This window comes from Manacus vitellinus, unplaced genomic scaffold (genome assembly GCF_001715985.3).
Source record: "Manacus vitellinus isolate BGI_N305 unplaced genomic scaffold, ASM171598v3 scaffold_21_pilon, whole genome shotgun sequence".
NCBI classification, from domain to species: Eukaryota; Metazoa; Chordata; class Aves; order Passeriformes; family Pipridae; genus Manacus; species Manacus vitellinus.
In genome coordinates, this window is record NW_021939546.1 from 5,492,173 (window position 1) to 5,516,071 (window position 23,899).

A 23,899-nucleotide genomic window follows, 5' to 3' on the forward strand; every position below is an offset into this window, starting at 1 on the left:
CCTGGATATGGAACATTCTCTCCAACTCCTCTCCCTCTCAGTGCATATCCATTACATATTTGTAAACTGCAGTGCTTCCCTCCCTCCCTCCCTCTTCAGCTGTACAGTAACAGAGCCACAGAGCTCTGAGTTAAATCTTCCTTAAATCCATCCCTGCAGGCTCCTGATGGTTCTCCCTCTTCTTCTGTGCACTCTAATCATTTAATGCCTTCCTGGTGGAAAGGGAAGCAGAAAGGAGAGCATCAGTGACACCAGATTACACCAATTATCCCCCCCTGCTCTGTGACAGAAGCTTTTAATGATGCAGCATACGATTGCTTTGCTTTTTTAAAATGTGAAAGCAAAGTACAACTTCATGTCTAATTTCCTGGCCACTGTCACCCAAAGGAACCACTCAGAGGGTTTGCATTGTTTTTGCTAAAGCTACATTACCTTGTGCTCCACTAACCAGGAATTTCCTCTTTTTAGTTCTCACTGACATTCACAATTCTCCTCATTTTGACATCTAAATTTCATAAATACGTTGTTTACTCCCTCTTCTGGGCTATTAATGAAAAATATTAAGATCAAGCCAAACATCCTCACACACAGCTTAGAAAAAGTAATATTATTCTAATTATTAGTAGGATTCAGCAGTGCAGAGGTTACTAATTTAGACAAATGTTATGTGGGTTTTTTTAATCTTGAAAACAAGTGAACACAATCTCATTTTGGCTTTTTGGAGTATTAATTAACACTGCTAATGCACACACAGATACAGACCTGATTTAGTTCTGCCTGAAATCATAAAAGGTGCTTTAATGAACACATGTGATGCTTATTATTTGAATCAGCAACACTTGTGCCTCTGTGCCTGAACAGCACTTAGAACAGGTAACATTTGGTTTACAACACAACAATAAAATCTGCCTTTATTGCAAATAAACAGAGTATTCACACCTTACAATATTGTTTTAGATGCAGGATTATACTCCCTCTTAGAGGATCTAATATTAATATAAAAGGCACATGCACTTCATGTTTCCACACCTTTTTTATTTCCTAAGCAGCGTTAATATGTCTCTTAAATATTGCATTTGCTTTGTTAAAACATTAAACTATTTCTGTACATTTGTTTGCAATCTGAGAACACACACCATCAAGTAATCATTTGTACAGTAACAACACGTATCAAAACAAAAAAATCATAATCACAGCCCAGAATTTCTCACATCCACCCCCCTTTGCTTTGATTTAAAAGCTGCACTAGTAGGAGAAGCCTCACCATTATGGTAGTTGAAACAGGAAACAAACACTGCTCTCCTCTAATAATTGTTTGGAGCTGCTTTGATTGGTTGCAGTTAATATTAATAGTATAACCTTTAAAAATTGTGGGGAAAGGTAATACTTTATCTTCTCTCCTCATATTAAGGCTCCAAAGCAAGCTTAATGAGAAACCATTAGAAAATCATACTGCTAAATAGTACCTTAACTCACAATTCAGCCTATATAATTATGTCAGGATTGCAGCTGACAGTGACTCCCGATCCATCAGTCTCACCTTTCCTGCATGGAGCTGTGCAGGATGTGTCAGGATGGCAGCAGGAACTCCTGCTGGGGCAACACAGGGGAGACTTGGACCCCTCCCACAGGATACAACTCCACTTCTGCTTACAAACAGGAATAACATGGTCTCCAAACCTCTGGATATGCATCCAAAACCCACCAGGACTTGGCCTGGACTGAAGGACATGAGGGCCACAGGGTGGGATTTAGGGAATAGCCAAGGTTTTTAAGAGGGGAAGCCCAGGCTCACCTCAGCACACCTTGTTCTGAGCAAAGAGTGAGCAAAACTAATCAGTACATACATTAGTAAATGACATTTTAAAGACAATTAACATATAAAACATTATCATCTTTATGAAAATAGACCAATTTGACCCAAGCTTGCCTTTCTGGGGGAGGAGGACATGTACATTTTTATCTTTTAAAAGGCAAGTGTTCTCCTGGACAGCTGCCGATAACCTCATGGAAAACGTCCTTAAAGCAAGACAAACTCCTCTGTACTAAATCTTTTTAATCTCTTCTTTTCATCCTCAGAGAAAAGGTCATTTTCTTCATGGAGTGGACTAGAAGCAAAGTCATAGTCTTTAGAATGACCCTTGACAAAAGTAAACAAAGGATATTTCTCCTTGGATGAAGATTTCAGCATCTACAATGTAAAACACAAACCCCAAGAAATGTTAATTGAAATTAAGAAATTCAGTAAGTAGTGATATTTCTCTGATGATGACTGCAAAGTAAAAAATGCATTGGTTGGTTATCTTTATTATCTCATTAAAACAGAAGCATTGCACCATCTAAACATCTCCCCCTCCTATTAGACAAACATTTACTTCCATTTCTTCTTCAGGCCTAACCCTGTATTTTGTTCCTCACAGATCACCTGTACCTGCTGTTTGATTCAGTGTAAGAAAGATAAAGATAAAAAAGATAAAAGATAGAAGATAAAACCCTCTACAAAATAGTTAATGGCCACAAGACTCTCCTCAAGCACAGGTATGAATTCTGCAGCAACTAAGCACCTTGGGGAGGTGTTTTTATTGTAGGATCAGCACATACAATAATCAATGTTTTTATTCAAAGTTCAAACACATACTCCCATGTAAATAAGCCAGTCAGGAGCATGTGGCTCAAACCAGATTCATGACAGTCACAGGCTGAGGGAACCAGGGTGCCCAAAATCTACATTTATAAAGAAGAAAACTGAGCATGGAGAAAGCAGGTGGTAGTGAATGATAAATACTGAAACAGACCAGCAAAACACCTTTAATAGCAGATAAAAACTGGCCAAATACTAAAAGACAACTCAGCCTTTCAGGGTGTTTTGTCCACTGATTTATTTTTTAATTTGTTTCAATTTTTCTTACCTGCTTTAAAAAAACAGCCCAGTGCTGCAGTGACATGCAGAACTACATCACCCTAGAGATACACCTGAGTGGAACTAAAAATCACTGCACATGATTTCATGAGAATAACCCATCTAAAACAGTAAAAAACCTCCTACAAAAATCATCAAAACTGTTTATAAAATGGCAGTCAGGGATTGAGTGGATATTTTAAAAAAAAGAATTAAAAAAATTAATCAGAATAAAATCCTTCATTTTTACTGTGATCTGAAGTTTTTTACTTTATTCTTGTCTATTTTAATTGAATTTAGCCGCTGTAATGTTTGGAAGAGTACACTCATCCCAAAGCTTCATCCCAGTGCCCAATCCAACAAGGCACCTTCAATGATGGTCCCTCCAAACAAGGGTAGAAACACACCTGTGGTTCCACTGCCTTGTCTGTGCTCAGCTTTCCATGAAACTTCCTTTTCCACAGGAAGTAACGTCTCTCCATGTGCTACGGGAGGCGATGAAACACTAAGTACAGAACATGAATTGGGCAGGGAAATGCCCAAATGAGAGCTGAGGGGACCAGGTTCAGACTCCTGGAACTGTCACCAAGGCACATCTCACCAGAGAGCACAGAGAATCTGAACCTCTGAAGAACGTGCAGAAATCATCACAGTGGTATCTAAAGAAGTTTATTGATAAACATGAATATTTTTAGTACTCCAGTGTTAGACTGTCACTGTTGTTGCCACAACAATTAATTCTGAACTGAATCTTCCATCAGTCCAGTTCCTGGGAAAACCTCTCATTTGTGCTAAGAACCTGAGCAGATGCAGCTGTATAACAATCCCAAGAAATTATTCACTTCTACTTCTTTAAATCTATTTTCTACCTCTCTGGGTAAGAACCAAAGAAACAACTTCAGCATAATTCAATACCTATGAAGATTATAAACACTATTAAGTTTAAAAAAACGCCTTTTTGGTTCTAGTACTAATACCAGTTAACGGGACATTCCAAATGCTGTACAAACGTTAATTTCTTGTGCTGCTGTGATAACTGCTGTGGTTGATATTGTGCCCATCTTCTGCTGCTGCATCCTTTTCTTAGACTAGTTTTAAAATCACCACAGTTTTTTGCTGCTGCAGCTCAGAAAACAAATGATGCTGCATTTCAATCCCTCACATAGTGTAATAATCAAGGAGGAAAAAAGTTAATTACATTTGGACTTAAATTAAGCTATACCAGTGTTCTTCCAGGATCAGACAGGTTTGATGGGTGATCCCTGCTCCACAGACCTCAAACTATGTTTCCAAACCATCCCCACACTGCCCTTAAATGCCATCAGAAACAGCACTTGAGCTAACCAGGAATAATACACTATTTGGGCTGGATCAAATACTGCCATTTCCAACCCAATCCCTCCCGAGGAACGGGCTGCCTCCTCACATCCCTCCCGGGCTGGGGCATCCCTCCTCGGCAGGGCTGGCTCGGGAACATTCCCACTTCACGAGTGCCACCTCGTGGGCCCCTCCTGCCGCGGTTCCAGCAGCAGCTCCCATGGAAACCCCCAGCTCTGCCCAGCTCTTACATGTGGTAAAATCAGAGGGAATGAAAAACAATCCACATTTCTGAATAAAAGCAGCAACAAATATCACAAAAAGAATTATGTCTACTTAGAAGAGAGAAACTGATTCTCTTCCCTTCCCCACACACCATCGTGGCTGAGGAAGTGATTTGGGAACCCAGACACCTACCTTGGTGATTTCTTCAGAAGCCTTCTCAAAGTCCTGCACAGTCCTACAGTAAAATCCTATTGTGCAGCTCGGATCCATTTTTTTGAATGACATCTTTTTGGGAGAAGGACAATGGAATGACTGCAAGTTTCAAGATTAAAAAACATGAAATACATGGTTACAGTCGAGAATGGCACAGACCAATGCATTTACTTTCCCCTTTCCAACAGCTTAACATCCAATTCCCTGCATCACCTGAATTAAATCCCAGCACACACTTTTGAAGTCATTTCTTCCACCCCCCAAACATTCAAGTAATTCCACTCTTCCCCAGACACATAAAACCTCCTGCTGTTTACGCTGCATTCCCCAAACTTGCTCACACCATCAGGTTAGTTTGGAATCTGTCAAAGGTCTGCTGCTCCCAGCAATACTTTATGAATATTCCCAAGGCAGAGGAGGTGAGTGCTCTTCTGCAAATTGAATTTGTAACAGCTTTTGCACTATCTTACTGCTTTACTGCCACCGCCCAGTGCCCCTTTCCCTCCCCCAGCCTCTATAAAAGAGACATAATGGAATAAACCAACCTCATGCATTTTCCTTCAGTAAATGAAATGGGTTCAGAAACTCACAAAACCCACAAAAGCAAAACCATATTACAATGATCCACAAGTAGGGCAAAGCCAAACAACATGCCCTGCTTTACAAATGGGTTTTTCCTAACGTGAAATCTCTTTCCACGACAGATGATGCTTTGACAGTGCTGGGAACTATCAGCAGCCATGCTGTAAGAAAAAACAAACAGACACAAAACTCCCTTCCCCATTCTGCTCCTCATTCAGTTTATCAGATAAAAAAAATCAGTCTATCCTATCTACCCTGATTCTGTGGGTGTTTATTACAGGAGCTGTAGTTTTGGTGAAGCTCATTGTCCAATGACTGAAATTATTTCATCACCTGCCTCTCAGAGGTAACCAGTCCCCTTTATTCTGCCTCTAATCCCACCATCCTTCCTCCATCGAATCCCCTGATCCAGCTTCTCCACAACACACGGATCCTGCCGGGCTCAAACGCTGAGTCTGGGTTCCAAGAACTTCCCCCAGTGACCAATATTCTCCAGGGAAGCCTCTGTGCTGTTCCCTTTCCCATCCCCAGGGAAGCTGTGTGTGCTCAGGGCTGCTCTGGCAGAGTTGGATGGCACAGGACCAGGACAGGTCTGAACAAGTGGGACAGAGCAAGGCAGGGAGCTCTGACCAGCACTGCTGGTTCCCTCCCTAAAGGAGAACTAACAACCGCTACAATCTAATTGGGACACAGCACCAGCATCACACTGGCTGTGTGTTTGATCCCTTTTTATGCCCACCAAAAGAGTCACCCTAAGAAGACAGCACTGGTTACTGAATCTGAGTGTATCCGTAACAGCTTTACACAACAAAGTATATTCCTTTTTCCTCGTGCTTACAAACCAAGAAGATATTTCTGCTAAACCTGTGCTAAAAAAATACATGCAAAGATAATTGGTACAATTTGTACAACACTGATTTTAGCCACTGTTTTTTCTCCCCGTTGTTCAAATTTTCTGTACCTAAATTGTATTTTTAATATTAATTCCTGAGTCATCAAATGCATAAATCAAACCTTGCCTCACACATCCCATTCCAGCAACAGCCCTGTCCCTACAGTCAGGCTCCACTGTCAAGGCAGGAGGTTTAATGCTACACAAATCACTGCACAACAAAGAGAAGTGGGGAGGCTTTTTTTTTCCCACTCCTCCAAACAAATGGATGCTGGAAGCCAATACAGAGTGGATTGATTTCCAACTTATTCTGGACAATTTGTCAATTTTGAAAATACTCCCTACAGATAAATCTAACAAGCAACTATCCACACTAAGAAAGCAATTTCTGTTTACTTTTGACATTTCTGGACAAAGATATAATACTATTAAATGCACCAAGCATTAAATTGCAATCTATTTCCCGTCTGCAGGAAGCATTAGGATGCGAACAAGCCCAGTTGGCAGCTCACATACCTTCAAAATACAGTTTAAAACCTTATTATTATTTGGAAGTTCATATCAATGCCCGTCTGCAGCACAATCTGGAGGATGAGTCATGGCAACAGAGACCAAAAAGATGTGTGTATTTTTTGTAGCTTGGCCACTGAGCTACGGTGTGACCTTAAGGAGTCACTTCAGCTCTGCTGCTTTTGTGCTATTCCCACCTTTTGTCTGGTTTCCCAATTAAACTGTAAAACCTTCAGAGAGACACTGTAGTAAAACAGTTATTAGCATAAAGGGCCAAGGATCTGGGTTATCATCTCTGGCTGCTGCCACAGGGAAACAGGTAGAGCTGGGACTCACCAGCTCTTCCTCCAAACACCTCAGCAGGGTAAATCTAAACAGCAGCTCTAAATATAACCAAACTTTCTGGCTAGGATATTTCCTAATACATTTTGCTGCTGTGTTCATTTGCTTAATTCAGAACACTCTCATTTTCTAGATAATCTTACACTTCTATATTATGCAACATGCTAATTAAAGCATTTTGTTAAGCATAAGTAATGAAAAATATCTAGTGTTTGCTTTAAGTCGGCTCTAGGACTTGAATTAGCCCTGTGTAAGTCCTTTCAGATATCTATCTATAGATTGATGGGTACATATATAAAAGTATTCTTCCAAAATACTATTTGATGGTATTGTGTTTAAGGTATTAAGGTATTATGATCGTGCATATTCCTCTTCCTTATTTAATGCACTGTGTTATTTCTGAAGCCGTGTTTCCCCATTTAGGAGTTATTTCACTTCCCAGAACACGATGGCTTGAGGACCAACTACTAATATCCAGATCCAGCTCTGCTCTGGAGCTGCTGTCTGAGCACAGACTGCTCCTTCACTGAATCCAGAGCTGCTGGAATTTCCTGTGGAAGCTGGACACCAGACCAAGGAGGGTTTGTGTGGATGGCACCGAGGATTTCTGCTGTGAGTACTGGGGCTATTGAACACTCACTTGTAACTGATAATGTTTTCCCAGGGTACTTGTAAATTGAGTTCTCTAATAACCTCCTTTAGCTCTATCTATTTCCAGGTTCCTACTATTGAATACCACAGTGATTCTCTCCATGATGCTGATTGCAATTTGAATTGAAAAAAAAATAAAATAAATAAAATGACCAAAAAGACAAACTAACCAACTCCAAATTTAAATAGGCTTAAGATCTACAAATATGATGTAAAATTACTTAAGTGAAGTGATCATCTATTTTTGAGATTCTCTGATCATTAAAAAGAAAACAGATGAAGATTAATGAAGTAAAAATTAAAACCCCATACTCAGATTTAACCTCTGGTCATTTTTGTTGATTATAGGCCTATAAAGAAGGGCAGGACACTGATAAATAACATGTAACTGTAAAACCATAAAGCTGCAGCTAGCTAGAACATCTCTAAATAATTAGTGTTTGATTCATATGGGAAGAAAACAGTGCCAGGTCTATATCCACAGTACCTCAAGAGGGAAATCCTTTATGCTGACATCTACAAAAGATTGGCAGTAATGAGGATCCATGTAAATCAAACTGTCATCTACAAGGACAAAACAGAAGACAAGTAATTCAAAAAACACCTTATTATTACACTGCTTACAATCCAATTTCTATGCAGAACAGCTGGAAAAAAAGCCAGCAAGTAACTGCTTGCCAGGCTGATACTCATTGACTGAAGCATTGGTTTTTGCAGGACAGATTAACTTTCACATAATCAAATATGCTTGTATAAGCAGAATTTTTATAAAGTGATGAAACTGTCATTTAATTTTTGGTGATAAAATTACTTTTACAAACACACAATTATATTCTGGAGTTTGCGTATGAAAAATGTATCGCGCTGCTTCATCCTGACAGGGAGAATATATTGCTTGTCATTTAGGCATCAACTACAACCACTTAAAGCAGGGAAGAGCAAATAGGTAAATAAGAACTGCCAGGCAGGAACAGCAAACGCTCCTCAAGTTTGGTGAAACAGATAAATTATGCCTTGTTTATGCAACAACGGAAATTAAATGTACATTTTAGAGAATCCAATTACTCTGTGGGGTAAATGACAAATGGCCGGACTTGGGGAGATGTGATGAATTAATAAGGTACTCATTTTGCTATTTTAATCATGCTATTTCCCACTGGTTTGATATTAACTTCCTAACTCAGAGAAAAAACTATTGAAGAGACATAACACATTAAAACACTAACCTTGGAATCCAGCAAAGTAATACGACTGCTTGGGTCTGCCACCAATAATTCCAACACAGTACTCCAGGCTCAAAATTCCCTACAAGAAGATTAAATCATTAGGACAGTGTTAAACAGAGTAAGTGTTAAACGGAGTAAGTATTAAACTGAAATATTTGCTCTTTACTTGTTTTAGGTAAATAATTAATTTTCTTTTTTTTTTAAAGACTGACTCCATGACTTCCTAGGGCTTGACCAAAGTGAAAACACATACCAGATATTCCAGAAAAAGTCCTCCCTTTCCATGAGATGCCCACACATTGAGAGAATAGGCAGTATTATTTTTGGGGAGGAGATAAAACATAATGTTGTACAAATTGAGCACAACTTGCTTAGTCAAAATATACCCAAGTATTGAGATTTATAGCTTTCATAAACATTTACATTCTGGGGCCCTGGGGACTCTTCTTTTTGCATTCAAATGGACAAGTCTGGCCTGAGTATCAGCTTCTACATCAAATGCCAGTTGGAGCAAGACTAATTACAAGATCCAGCTCTAAAAACAGCCGCTCAAAATCCGAGGAGGAGAGACAAACACACAACAGACAGGCCCCATAAATCTCTCTGGATGTTGCCTGTGAGGGCAGAGGAACCAGAACCATCTGTAGTAGCACCTTTGGGAAAGGGACAATACAAATACACCTAATTTAAAGGGGTGAAATACAGGAATTGCTTTAGTCTGGAGATGAAAAGAAAGGAATAGACTCCTCCACCCATGGCAAAACCAGGAGCCACTAAGGACCGAAAGGGCTGGGGTCTCAGCCATGGGCTACAGTATTTCTGCTCATCCAGGCTGAAAAGGGTTGGGATCAACTGAGCACTTAATACTTATTACTTAATAAAATGCTGATTTTATGGATACACTTGCTAGTGCTGGGGAGAAGGATTTACCTGTAGACAACAGTTTTGCCAAGCTGAGAACATTTCTACAGTTTAACTGACCAAAATTCCTCTATCCCCACAAGCTCTGGATGCAGGCACGGGCAACAGAATCCAAGGAAAACACCCCTGGTCGTTTTTCTATCACAAGGAATGGATGAAGGGACAGAGGACTTTCCTCCCTCTCCCTTCAAATAATCCTACTCTTCTCACTTTCATGAGGTTCATCAGAATTGTTGTGACTCTTCAGTCTTGGCTTAGCACAGTTCTCCATCAGTTATCCCACATTCTCCATCAGTTATCCTACTAACTCCAGCAGGAGCTGCGTTTTGCCAACACTGAGCACTTAGGAAAGCTGAGCCCAACTGTCCCCATGCCAGTGAAGCCCACAACTATTAAATACTCTGAAAACTGGACAGCCTTTAAATGTCCATAAATCACAGTGGGTTGGTTTCTTGTGGCACTGGCAAGTGTTGGGGCCAAAAACTTGGATGCTGGCCCGAACTGGGAACACAATCCAGAAGACTGTCAGCTGAGGCACAGGAGATCTTCATTAACTGGCAGACATACCTCAATCCTCTCCTCTAAGAGATCAACCATTCAAAGTAAAACCATCTGAGATGCTACAGAGTCAAATTCAGGACGGTTTATATGGGTTAAAAAAGTGATGCTTATTTAAAATACAAATGAGAAGCTTTCTTAGAAAATTTATTTAAAATACAAATGAGAAGGTTTTCTTAGAAAATGCTCCTTGAGGGCTGAGAATCACAGAACATTCAGGCAGATCAGAGGCAAAGGCTTGAACAGCCAAGGAGGCACATCCTTTGCCAGTGGAACAGAGAGGAGCAAAGCTAGCCAGAGTAATGGATAACTGCTTCATCTATGGGAAGCTTCTTGTAAAAGTGAATTATAAAAAATTTATCAATTTTCATCCATAAATATAAAATCCTTTGTAGAAATTACCTCTCGTGCTACATTCTAAAATCTGCATTTTTAACTTAAATTCAGACTCCAAGAAATTCAGTCACTTCTTGTGACCAGTCAAGGCAGAGACTGGAGTGACTAATTCATGCAATTGAAAGCCCTCTTATCACAGCCTCCATCAGCTTGCAAAGGGCAGGAAAAGGTCTGGGAAGTGACAGCAGGAATCACACAGTGAACCAGCTGTACTGGCTAAAACTAAAACTTTTCCAAAACCAACTGCCTGAAAATACAAGGAAAATAATCAGGAAAGAATAACAATTTAAGTTCATCACTTAAAAGGCTCCGCTTGTCTGTCTTCCCATGCCAGTAAAAACCAAATGTTTTCCTGAAATTTTACAGTGAAGAGACAGTCACAAAAAATAATGTTACAGACTCAGCTTTTCTCTTGCTACCACACTGTGGCATTTTAGAAATGAAAACAAGAATTTAAAGATAGATAAAAAGCAGTATAGAAAATGAAATAAAAGCAGCAGGGCTAAGAGAACAAGATCTTCCCTAAGAGAAACAAGAGGCAGGACTGCAGCACATCCTCAGGTGTCAGCAGAACCCCTGTTGGAAAAAGAAAGGACAGCCCAGACCTTCCTCTCCTCTGCTTTCTCCTTGAGTTTTACTTGTTTCCAGGTCATTTTTATTTGTGGTAACTGTTCGCTACTCCTGGATTGCTGCCCTCAAACATTCATCGAGATAGTGAGAAAATACTTGAACAGTGACTAGAGATATCAAGTAATTCCATCCCCTCTCTTCAGGGGAAGAAAAAGACACAAGAAAACGTGAAGAACAGACAAGCAACAACTAAACCATTTGATATTTAAGAAAATAAGAAGCAGACTAAGGGCTTGAGTATATTTATATTTTAAAACACTGCCTGATCCTTAGTTACATATGCTATTAGAGTCGTGCTATATTAAATTACCATTTGTAATTTGAGCCACTGCATTAATGTCTTTCCAGGCAGTGCTGCAGGAGCAGGACAGTTATCACTGCTTTACCAAGGGACATCATGTGCTCTGCAATTATGTCTGATCTTGTAATAGGGAAATTTAAAATCTGTAAAGTCAAACTTTACAACCTTCAACTGTAAAATCCCCACCACACGTTTAATGGGGAGAATTACCATCGTGGAGCTGCTTTTCATATCCCCTTGTGCTACTCTTTGAAAAATGATTGAACTCTCATTTCGTACCTTTACAAACTCCAAGTAGTCCGTGTTTGTTCTCTCTCCACCGAGTCTCACAGGAACTAATATAATTACAGCTTTTGTGCCTGCTTTTCCAGAATCCATGAAAGAACATTGTCTGTCAATGACATCGGAGCTGTAGACTGAAAGGAGACACATGAAAATACTCAAATTTCAAATACAACCTCCAGTTTTAGAGACACACCTACAACAAGGCCTCACAAAGTCTGACAAAATAAAACTGCAGCCCTTCCAAATCTTCCTGTGCTCCTGAAACACAACCCTGGCTGAGTTTGATCAAAACCAGTGTTATATCTCCTCATTTTCAGCAGTATTTTGTAGAATGGTCATTGCTGCTGCTAAGTTACATTGCCAAGGAAATGCAGAAGGGTAGGTTAGGAGGAAGGCAATAAATACTTATTCACTGCATATAAACCTCTAAAAGGAATAATTAAAACTTGAAAGCCTACAACTAACAGAAACATCTGCATGTTACAGGAAAAAAGGCAATAACTGATTTTAATCAATACTCAAGTTCACTGCCTAAAGTTAACACAACACAGTCATTGAAAATGAGGGTAAAAACTTAATGCTGTGTTATTGCTTATTCCTCAAAAACTGAGAGAGATGGAAAAATCATCCCAGGACAAAGAAGGGAATAATTAATAGAATTTTAAGTCTTTGTAAGTCACGTGAGACTGGTTTGATTGAACAGTGTATGTTTAAACACACATTCCCCAGGGATGTGAGTCCTGTCTGCCCCATCCCGGGCTCAGTTCTGACATAACTAAACTTGTGGCAGCTGAACTTGGCTCCTGAAGGAACACATTGTGCTTGGATTTGAGACTGTAAGATACCAAACAAGGAAGGTACAAAGAGAATCTCTATATATCAAGAACCCCTTTGTCTACATAATCTCAATTTTGTGGACCCATCTTTTAGTTTTAATTTTCCTTTAGAGTTCTATTGTTAAGTACTTACTGAAAGGCACAAAAATCATCTAAAATGTTTGCAAAAATCCACAAAATCACAACATTTACCTGTACAGTCCTGAGCAACATAGACTGTTACTCCTTGCAGCTCAGGGTCTTTTGCTTCTTCAACAGCTTTTCTAAGTAGAAATACAAACTATTTAATTAATCTCTCATTTAAAAAAATAAACAGCAAATAAACATAATATCTTTTTTTTAGAAAGAGGTTGGGTTTAATTGTTTGGTAAAGGGTTTTTTGGTTTGTTTTTTTTTGGAGGGGGGTGTTGTTTTGTTTAATTCAAGATACCTCCCCTTCCTGATAAATACAGGTGGAGGGTGGGGGTTTTTATTTGTTTTTAAACACTGGATACCAAGTTCCAGTGTATATGGCAACATGTTTTACCCAAGCAAAGATGACAATGAAACAATGAAAACCACAAAAAAGCGCCCCAAATCCCACATTAACTTAGAATGGAATTCCTATTCACTACCTCATTTCTTTCTGTTTATAGCAATTTTTTGGTAGGTATATTGATGATAAAGGCTAAGTTTGTTGACAAAAATATTACTTTCATCTCTTTCTTTGACCTCACTTCATGTAACCAGTCACAAATTAGTACCTGGTGTCTATAGAAATAAAGACTAGACACAAAAAGCTGTAGGGTTTCACCAAAACTTTGAAAAATAGAATTACAATATTAGGTTCTCCTCAGGAGAATAAGTGTAATGGGCCTAAAAGCTAAAAGAAAATATATGTTGATAATCAGAACCATGGCCATCAATCAAGGACAACATCTGTAAAGAAACGAAACCGTTCAAAATAGATGAGCCTTTGACTTCAACATACACTTGCATTAAATGGTCACTATCCCTTTATTTCACACTATATTTTGAGGAATCTTTTAATACAGTCGTTCCCAAGTTATGAGGGAGCTGTACATTGATTGTTAGTGCTGCTGTAAGAGAGAAAGATCCAGGAAAGGAAACCTTTGCAGGGCTGGAAATCACCACTGGGGTTGTGGTGAGTGTAATTCTGCACAAAATCCCTCCCTGCTCCTATTAGGGAAATAGAGAATTTCATAGGTAATTTATTAAAGCAAGCAAAAAGAATTCTGACAGCTCCCATCACCAGAAAAAAGCAGAATAAAACATATTAATAGTGCTGAACTCCTACACCCCTGTATGAATCTGCAGGTATGACACAGATATACCCCATTATGTCAGTTCAGCTGCACTTCCAATTAACATACTTGTAAACTAAATATTAAATTTTTCTATTTATATATATATAAGTATGTACATATAAACGTATGAACTTTGGCTTCTGCTGCTTAAATGACTTAGTAGTGGTTCCGTTTATGGGTAAACTGGAACCCACTAAGAAAATAAGAATATAAGACTATAAAAAAACCCCAAAATATTCAAAGAAATGGCACATCGAGGCACACAGTATAGAGAAATTTGACTTTCGACTTTTTTTTATCCACGCTGAATGTCACAGACCCTTTACTTTTACTGGGATATAATTATAATATTAATAGTCCCATACATTTACAGTTTCACAAGAATTTGATGTGTGCAAAGAAATGCTGAAAACATCAATTTTAGCTCTGACATTTCATTACACTATCAGTACATTACAGCCCCCAGGTTACAGTATTAAAAAAAAAAGACCCTCTAATGCTATGCATGTTCCAAGGTTGAAAGAGTGGTTAGTTTTTAGAACATTTCATTAAATGCAGTTCTACTGAAAAGGTTTGTGAGAGATACTTGGGATCGTACAGGAAAACAGGAATGTTGCCTTTTTTCCTGAAATAAGATTGATAAAAGCTCAGCAGTAGGTGCAGGGACTGAATGCTATTTCCCTACCTGCCTCTGGAAAATCTCCGGAATTGTTCCTAATACGGGCATTTTACAAAGCCAATAATGACCAGTTTGATGCTCAGCTAGGTTGAAGTAATCTCAGGACAGCCTGAAATGCTTCTCTGTGACGTAACAAAGAATAAAGGTATTTTTTTACCTTAAAATGTGAGCGACGACAGCCGGGCCGTACCAATCCCCCGCCATTTTCCCGGACTTCTTCCCATATTCTATCAACTGGTGCAGGCCAAAAGCTGCCGGTGGGGAGTCACCAAACCAAGAGATTATTTTTCTGTGGTAAGTTTCGTTTCTCCTCTCGTTGACATCCCAGCTCCTCCTCGTGCCCCGCTGGGGCCGTGCCTGCGGCTGGGGCAGGATCTTGGGGTCCCTCTCTGCCGTGAGCGACGCCTCGAAGGACGCCGTGAGCTTCCGCACCGTGTGGGACGTCCAGGACTCCGAGTCCGAGTCCATGTCCAGCGCCTCCGGCCACACCCAGGCTGCAGCAAGGAAAGCAAGGTTAATCAGGCTTAATATTGACTTTCTGCTTTATTAAGCAAAGCACTTCCCTTTGTTCTCCACGCTCTTTAAAGCAATACTATGTATTTTACCCTCTGAGCTGCAAATGTTGCTGTTGAAATGTAAACAAAGAATTCCAGCAGAGTAGTTTCAGTAATTCTGGTTTCCTTTTATTTCCTGCTGAATGACAGGTGAAATATAATAACCCAGTTGTTGTTAGGAGTTTTTGTTATCTGATACTCCACCATCCCAGTCAGCTGAATAAACAAGAGATACCTGGTTACAAGACACAGGTCAGACCTCTCTTACATATTAAAAATATGAACATTAGCTATTCAGTACTATTCAAAAAGACAATCACAGAATCAACTAGGTTGGAGAAGAGCTCTGAGATCATCAAGCCCAACCTTTGACCTGACACCACCTTGTCTACTAGACCGTGGCACCAAGTGCCGCATCCAGTCTCTTCTTAAAACACCTCCAGGGACAGGGACTCCACCACCTCCCCAGGCAGCCCCTTCCAACCTTTTATCCATGTCAAAAAAGAAGTTTCAAAAGCTGGTTTTAATTCTTCTGGTTTGTCAGTTATTAAAAAAGAAAAACAAGCAAACCTGAGAAATCATTGATGTAAAAACAAACACTTCTTCCTGGCAAAATGTCCAAGCAGATCAGAAGGAAAATAGGCAGGATTTCTTCGTTCACTAAATTTGTGATTTTAGATTACAAGACAAACTTGTTTAAATGCTATTCAGCACAGTATCTAGAGCCTGCATTTTTAGCTGAAGGTTTCTCTAAGGATGCATCCTACACAGCATTCCTCCCGTAGCAGAATGGGGTTCAGGAGATCTAGGGAACAGTCAGATGCCTGGAATTCTCTCTCACAAGTTCAAACAACTACTTGTAACACATACCCAGGCACATGTAGCTCAGTGTAACATCCTCACAGGATGTTCCTGCACTGTCAACTTCATCTTTCAGTCAGTGCCTTAAGCACAGGCATTTCAAAGTAAAACCTACCAGTGCCTTAATATTTAAAAGAAAACCTCCTTTACAACATCATTCAGCAATATCTGGAACATTCCACATGGCAGTGGAAGTGTAAGTATCTCGGCTAGAAACTGCAGGCAAGTTTTGCTTTGTAAGAGAAACAGCATCATTAAACCAGAATGAAAATATCTCTGGGAAAAGAGCAAACAGCCATGAAAAACTTTGTGTAAACACTTAAATATGTTTCCAGAGCTGCCCAGACCTCATAAAAAGCTTTTCAAAAGATAATTCACCAGCTGTCAGAAGACCAGGTGAGGAGCAAAGTAGTCCAGAAAGACCATCCATACTCCATTTTCCTGTGCACTGGATTGCCACAGAATCACTTGCACTCTGGAATCACCCCATCACTTTCCAAATTAGGATGCATGGGGGACAGTGTAAGGAATTCTTTGGAACCATGGATTTTAAAGATAGAAACCTGAGGCTATTTTGTTTGGGGTTACTTCAGAACGAGCCATTACACACCCCTGCTCACAGGGAGTCTTCTGACCAGGTTTTGAATTTTTTCAAAGTGCATGTATAACAAAAGTGATATTTAAGGGATTTGTGTTCTCAGCAGAAGTATTTACATACATTTTGCTATCTGCAGTCAGTTGCAAGGGATAATAAATGTTTTAGGACTTAAATATCTCCAGCCAAAGGAACATTCAAGAAGCCAACCCAACAGTTGTGCCCCGACACTGCTGAGAATGGGGACTTTGTGGTGCAGCTGGGTTGGGATCATGTTCACAGCTTACATCATATTTGCACAGCAAGTGCAAAGTATTATCAAAACAGGCTTTCAGAACCATCTTCTGCTGAAGTATTCCCGGGATCCCACAAAGGGCTGAGCAAACAATACACTGTGTTCTCTCTCACACACGCGCGGGTGGTTCAGGCCCCGCGTCTTGGATCGTTCTGACAACCACCAGTGGGGACAGAGGACATGGCTGAGTGTTTGAAAGGGGCAATGTGGGAGATTATGAAAGGAATTGGGAAGAGGATGGAAAGAAACTATGAGAACCTAAAATACCTCTCTGCAGGACATGGTTCATCCTGGAAGAACAGGGACGACCTGTAGACTCAGCCTGTGACAGCAGAAAGTGTCCCATGACTCCTGAAGCTGCTTCATCTGGCTGGGACTGAGGGAGTGTTTTGGATAGACAATGGCAAGGAAAAATGGGAAGTTCCTCTCTAAGTACATGGGGGGGAAGGGAGGAAATGACATAGTGACAATTTCCACACAGAGAATGATGTATTGAAGTTAGATTAGAATCCTTCCAGGAACTCAATATATTAATACTAGGAGAAATTCAATAACGTACAGCTTTAAAACTGATAGAAGATGATAAAAGAAACTGTTCACTTTTGCCATAGCCCACAGCTATGGTCTCTGCAACTCATTCCCACATCTTGAGTTCAAGAAATGACTGAGTTTCAAGGGAACTGGACATGTACGTGGATAAGGAGAATACCCAGGCAGAGGATCACAAAGTTTTTGCGATATTTTACTTCACAGCTGGATACTGGAAATACCACAGAAGCTTCCTTTGGTTCTCCCTTTTTCAGAACAGAAGGGTAGGACAAGCTCTATCACTGATGCAATGGGACAATTCCAACAGCAATGAGGATTCCAGAGGCAAAACCAGCTTGCACTTCAGGTTTGGATACACCGAGGCCATGGTGCTCTCACAGAACACCCGTGCTGATCCCACACACAGATCTTCCCCCATAACTCACCTCTCCCAAGAAAATGAAGCATAAGGCCCTGAGCCAGCAGCATCTGCCCAGTTCTCAGTGTGCAGCCCCAGCCACAGTCTGTGGTTAATGCAGACCCCTTTATCTGAGGGAATTCCTCTCTGTATGTCAGCCAGATTCTGGAAATAAAATCTTTACGGAACTCCTCAACATTTCCTGAAATCTCTGTGTTGATTTTATCAAAATTGGCCCCATCTGTAGAGAGCTCACCAGACTCTGGAAGGCAAAGCACAGTTTTAAGTTATAACTTGGTATGGCATTCCTATTAGAAAGCAAGTAACAGATATACAATATTCAATTAGAAAACAGGGCAAATTTACAAAAAGTAACAATCACTTCAAATACAAGAAAGGAAAACTGGAAAGTAAATGTAACAGAAATGGGCCAGATGAAAAAAAAAAAAAGGAAAAATAAAAGAAGAGCAATGCAGACATCACCATGCCAGTGGAATCACTGACCTGCAAGTAACTGCTTAATTCACCCAACTGTAAATGGTCAAATAGAGAGAGAGAGACTCAGAAAACCGTACACTGGAAAATGATAATGAAGGTGTTGGTGTAGTGACTCCTGGTACAGGTATTGTCCCCATTTCAGCTAGGAGGTTTTTAGAAAAAAAATCTCAAATTGATGGTAAATGAAGTAAAGTGCAAATTACAACACTAATATTCACAGAAAGAACAAGGTTTCAGTGCAAAATCTGAATAAATCAGGATGGGTGGCATTAGTGGTGGACATTTCCATGAGTATTTTCTAAGCTTTTCATATTTACATTTTGAATTTGGTCATTGCTAATGACAGTCTTTCTAGAAGATTAAAAAATCATCCACAGACCTCCTGTTGAGTAAGACTAGAATAAGGGAAGTGCTCTGTACTCACCCTCAGTTTTGAAGTGGTAACATTTTCCCAGCAGAAAGACTGGAGAGTTTCTGCTGAAGTAAGTTTTTGTTTTCAACACCCAACCTAAAGTAGATGCAAAACAAATACAAATTTGTGACTGAAGTATTCCAAAAGGCAATTGCTGACAGCATCTAGTTAAGCCAAAGGTAACCTCTGAAAGAGGAATAAAACAAAAAAGTATTGAAATGGGGTTTTGGTCTCATAAAAAATTACATATAGGGTGCAATGGCTACTATTCCCCTTCAACCACGTGGTAGCCTTTAAGAAAGTAGAAAACAAAGTATCTTTTCATCTTGCCAGACAGCTCCAAGGCTCAGTTATGAGAATTAACAAAATTTATCAGAAACCTGATGGTAAATCTGAGCAACCTCAGTTCTAAAGGGAAAGCAAAATAATCAAGGACAGATTAGTAAAGGGCACGCTTGAAAATCTGGTTGTTCATAAATAAATTATTGATGTTCAGCTGTGGAAAAGGACATTACTCAAGGGTGTGAAGTAGATTCTTCAGTGGAGTTTGTATCTCGCACACTGTCCTATTTTTTCCAGAAAAGTACATTTAAAAATAAACTTTATGCAGATGATTCCATATTATCCCTGTTTAAAAGCCTATGCAAATCAAGCATCATTTACATAATGTATTTACTGTTTTCAAAGTAAGTAATTTAAAAAGAAATTATGCAAATCTATTTGAAAAATGAAAAGCTAATGAAGTTTTTTAGTCAGGCTGTTTACAGTATCAAAGAAAAAACTGTTTCAAAGGCCATATTGCATTTTTATTATTAATTAGTTGTGTTTCTGAATCATGATCCCATTCATGTCGACAAGAAACATTCCATTCCCTTCAATGGAGACAGGATCTTACCAGACACTGCTCCACTTACTGTATTTCATGTTGTGCCATGCAGACATAAACTTTGATTTTATCTTTTCTACTTCATCTGTCCCTGTGGCCTCCATATTCAAATCCTAGAGAAAAAGCCATCGCTGTCTTGTAAGGCTTTCAGTTCTGCTGCTGGAAAAACACAAAGATAAACACATCCATGGGCACAGCATCCCCCACTCAGGTACTTAAGCACAACATGGCCAGAAACAGCAATAAACTCAGAATCCTCCACTACCAGACACTGAGAAGCAATCCCACATTCCATGAATAAGTAATAAAATAATTTAATTCCAAAAACACACCAATAAAAGCACTACACAAAGCTAAATAAAATATAATGTTCTCCAACAGCTCTCCCTTGCACAGCAAACTGATGTAGAGCACATAACCTGTGCTGGCACACGAGCACACCCATTTTAACCAGCAGTGAGATGAAGATGCATCTCACTAAATAGAATAGATGCTGTTCTTTTCTGCTGGATACAATACAACAAGCACTTTTTGTCTTTCAAATGGGGCAGGTGGACTATGGAGGGAGTTCTGTCTCGTTTTACCAGATTTCTCAGAAACAGGGATAAAAGTAGTATATGTTCTGCCTATATTATTACCCGTTTAGGTTGCTTTTAAGGTGAAATCTGCCCTTTCTGTAACAGGAAATTTGCTATTAATTAACAGCTTCCTTCACCATGTGTATTCTGTCAGTGGTTTACTTTAAATTACTTGATACAGAAAGTTTTCTGGATGATATTTGGCAGCCCAAATCCTTGCACAGACAACTGAAAAATTAAGAGCTCTGGCCTCAACAGGAAGTCCTGATAACAGCAGAGGATGACGTGAGCAAAAGTGAATTATCTCGTCTAATTAATAAACTTGGGCCAGGAGACAACCTCCTTCCTTTAAAAGGAGAATCTAGAACTGTATTTACCTTTCTATGTGTTATTCCCCACTGAACTGGGATCAAAAGCAGGACACAGATAAACTGTGTCGCTTCTCTCCACTGGGAGCCCAGTTTAAGTAAAACCTAATCACTGGCAGTGTAATTGAAGAGAGGGTGAAGATGTCAGGGTGGCAATATCATCAGAGCCTGAAGGTGCTACACAGATCCACTGTTTCACTCTGCTGCCCAAGCCCTCTCTAGCATGTTTTCCCATTATTCCAATCATTATTTCACAAAAATCTGCTTTTTGACAGAAAAAGAAGCAATGCCAGCTCACAAACGTGGGGGAAGTCTACATTTTTTTTGTCAGTGAAAATAAAAAATGGCTTACAACCCTGCTATGACTGGTCTTGAGTCAAGCCGAGATTGTGTAGGGGAGGGACGAAAACAACAATTTCAAACTGGGTTTTAACTTTTTACCTTTTCTCCCCTCTTTTTTCTTTAGGTAGAAAAGGAAAGACTGCCTATATCATCAGCTCTAGATGGCAAAACCAGTAAGATGAACTTCTCCAGGATGTGTGTTTGGTCCTATCTGTCCCCACATGATCCATCAACAACAGTCATTTATGTAGAGGTCATTGATTGTCTTAAAAGCCAATTCCTATAAAAGCTTCCTCTGGCTTAAATTAGAAATGAAACAAACTCTACAGTTCCAAAAGCGCCTGAAGGCAAAATTATTTAAATGAGAAAGCTGCTCATTTTCCTCCAAAAGACAATGGTCAATGCAGTTACACTTCTTCCCTGGCATTATACTAAAGATGCAAAAAGGGCTTCCAAGAAGAACGGTAACACAAACCAGACACTTATTCCACTGGGAAAACACAGGCTCTTCCCATCAATAGAAGGCGGCATCAGTAGGAGTTCCACCAAAATTAATGGAACAGCATCAGGAGATGGTCCCAGGGAATAGAGATCCAAGCCCAAGGGGCACAAAATCATTAAATTATTAAATCTAAAGGCAATGCTTTCATACTGATAACTCTTGTAAGAAGTTATCTGAATACACATTCCCAGGACGATGTTCCCTCATGGAGCAGCAGGACATGCCTGTAATGGAAACACGAACTCCTGACCCCTCAGAGCCCCCCTTGCCCACCGTCCGAGGGGGATGGTTTGTCAACAGTGATGGAGAAACACCCCGAAACTCCCCAATAACAGGATTTGTTTTCATTAACAGCAGAAAAGCAACGCAACCTGCCCATGCAACCGCGATAGGAGATGAGATGAGATGAAATGAATGAAGCCTAAACGTGACAATTATGAAACGAATTATCTCTATTAATCAGGAATTAAGGCCCTTTTGCTTTGGATTTCTACCTGGGAAGAACCTTAACCAGCGGCAGCGACAGTCGGCGAAACCCACAGGGAAGAACGACGGCGAGGAATTCCCGGAGGTCATTTTTAAGGAGCTGCAAACACACATGAGGACAGTTAAAAACGATACTTTGAAGCTGCCGGGTGAAAAAACAAACCAAACCAAACCAAACCCAGATTATTTCCCCCCCCTTAAATCCTGCAGCAGAAATGGAACGCCACGGAAGATTCGCAGCCAAGTAGGAGCCCCTACACACCCCGACCCCACAGGACACATGCGAGCCCGAGCCGGCACCGCGGACGGTCCGTCCCGCCGCCCCTCGCCCTTCGCTCACCCCTCACGGAGCCGCCCCCGCCATCCCCGGGGCCGCCCGGGGAGACAGCGGCCTCCCGGCGCTGCGCCTGCCGCGGCGGAGCGGCGGGAACTACAACTCCGCGGACACGCGCGGCCGTGCGGGGCGCGCGGGGAACGCTGGGAGTTGTGAGTCCGGCGGAGTGCGGCTGGGAGGCGGGAGGGAGGAATGAGGAGGGATGAGGGAGGAAGAGGAGGGAGAAATGGAGGTGGGAGGAAAAGGAAGGGAGGGAGGAACAGGAAGATGGAGGGGGGCGGCCAGAGTGGGAGGGGGGCGGCGAAGTGGGGGTGAGGGTATGGGGGGGCCGGCTGTGGCTGGAGGCGAAACCTCAGGAAGGCGAGCGAGAGCGGCGAAGCCCCGGGCCGTCACGGGATCGGCAGCTGCCCTCTTAACAGCATTTCTCTCTTTGGGGTTTTTTGGGAGGATTGTTTTGTTTTGTTGGGGGTTTTAGGTTGGGTTTTGGTGGTTTTCTTGTGGTTTTGTTTGGGGGTTTTATGTGGGTTTTTTTGTTGTTGTTTTGATTTCGGGGTTTTTTTTATGGGGTTTTGTTTTGATCATTCATTGTATTTATTGATTATTTTTTTTTTATTTCGGTATCTTTTGACTCCATTAGAGCAAAATGCTTCCCAGATCTCCACACTCCGGAGGAGTTCAGTGTCCAGCCCAGCCCGTGCCAAGATTGTGCTCCGATTCAATTCACCTCTTTATTTCTTCTCTGAAGCACATGGGAGCCACTGCATCTCCTCTCGCTCCCCTGAGGGATCTGGGGGGTTTTTTTAGCGTTTTTTAAAGTAGGTTCTTCATTAATCTGTTTGTCTTAAGCTGCTTAAAAATACTCATTGGGTGTATCAGGAGCCAAGGGCTTAAAAAAAAAAAGTGCAGGATTTGTAAAGGATTGACTTGAATTTCTCGACTGTCTGAAACTGGCATTACAGCTCAACATCCTATAAAAGGATGATGTTCCTGCTTTCTTTGTGTACTCACCAGCCCAATTTTATGTTCATGAAGCAAAGTCAGGTGTTTTTTTTTCCATTTTGTGATTTTACTGCCTTCTGCTGGTCAGAAATGACCAGGCTGAGTTTAATTTTTTATAATCAGCGCATGATCTAAAATTTAGCTTCAGTGCAAACACCAACAGTAGATGTTTTGTGTATTTCCCAGTGGTTTTTTCGGCAATCTCATGGATATATTTCACATAGCAGGGTCAGTCAGTGAAGACAATCATAGGTATTAATATGCAAATCAGACAACATCATGTTCCAAAGGTTCTGCCTGTTGGCTTGAAGTGGGGATGTAGCAGATCACCTTTCTAATCCTTCCCTGCCTTTCAGCTCACTGCTTGCCCCTTGCTTCCAGGCAAAGATAAAGATTTAAAAATAAACCCCAAGTTGCTGTTTGTTGTAAACAAACTGTGGTCCCATGATAGTGGGTGATCTATCAGTGCAGAA

General features: G+C 40.6%; 1 protein-coding gene across 2 annotated transcripts; it reads right to left on the reverse strand.

Moving 5' to 3' along the window:
- Positions 1 to 1,014: 1,014 nt before the first annotated feature.
- ATG4C (autophagy related 4C cysteine peptidase) lies at positions 1,015 to 22,512 on the reverse strand. 2 transcript variants are annotated; one of them, XM_018072225.2, is made up of 12 exons: positions 22,434 to 22,512; positions 22,102 to 22,193; positions 19,846 to 19,973; positions 18,944 to 19,027; positions 18,050 to 18,283; positions 14,928 to 15,264; positions 12,977 to 13,047; positions 11,943 to 12,079; positions 8,858 to 8,936; positions 8,119 to 8,195; positions 4,634 to 4,753; positions 1,015 to 2,191 (listed from the first exon to the last, which is right to left on the reverse strand). In XM_018072225.2, the coding sequence occupies exons 3-12, from the start codon at positions 19,919 to 19,921 to the stop codon at positions 2,021 to 2,023; spliced, it is 1,386 nt and encodes a 461-aa protein (XP_017927714.1). In that variant the 5' UTR covers positions 19,922 to 19,973; positions 22,102 to 22,193; positions 22,434 to 22,512; the 3' UTR covers positions 1,015 to 2,020. The 2 variants fall into 2 exon arrangements, with proteins under 2 accessions (XP_017927714.1, XP_017927713.1); XM_018072224.2 differs by having other exon boundaries at positions 19,846 to 19,976.
- Between the last annotated feature and the right edge of the window lie 1,387 nt (positions 22,513 to 23,899).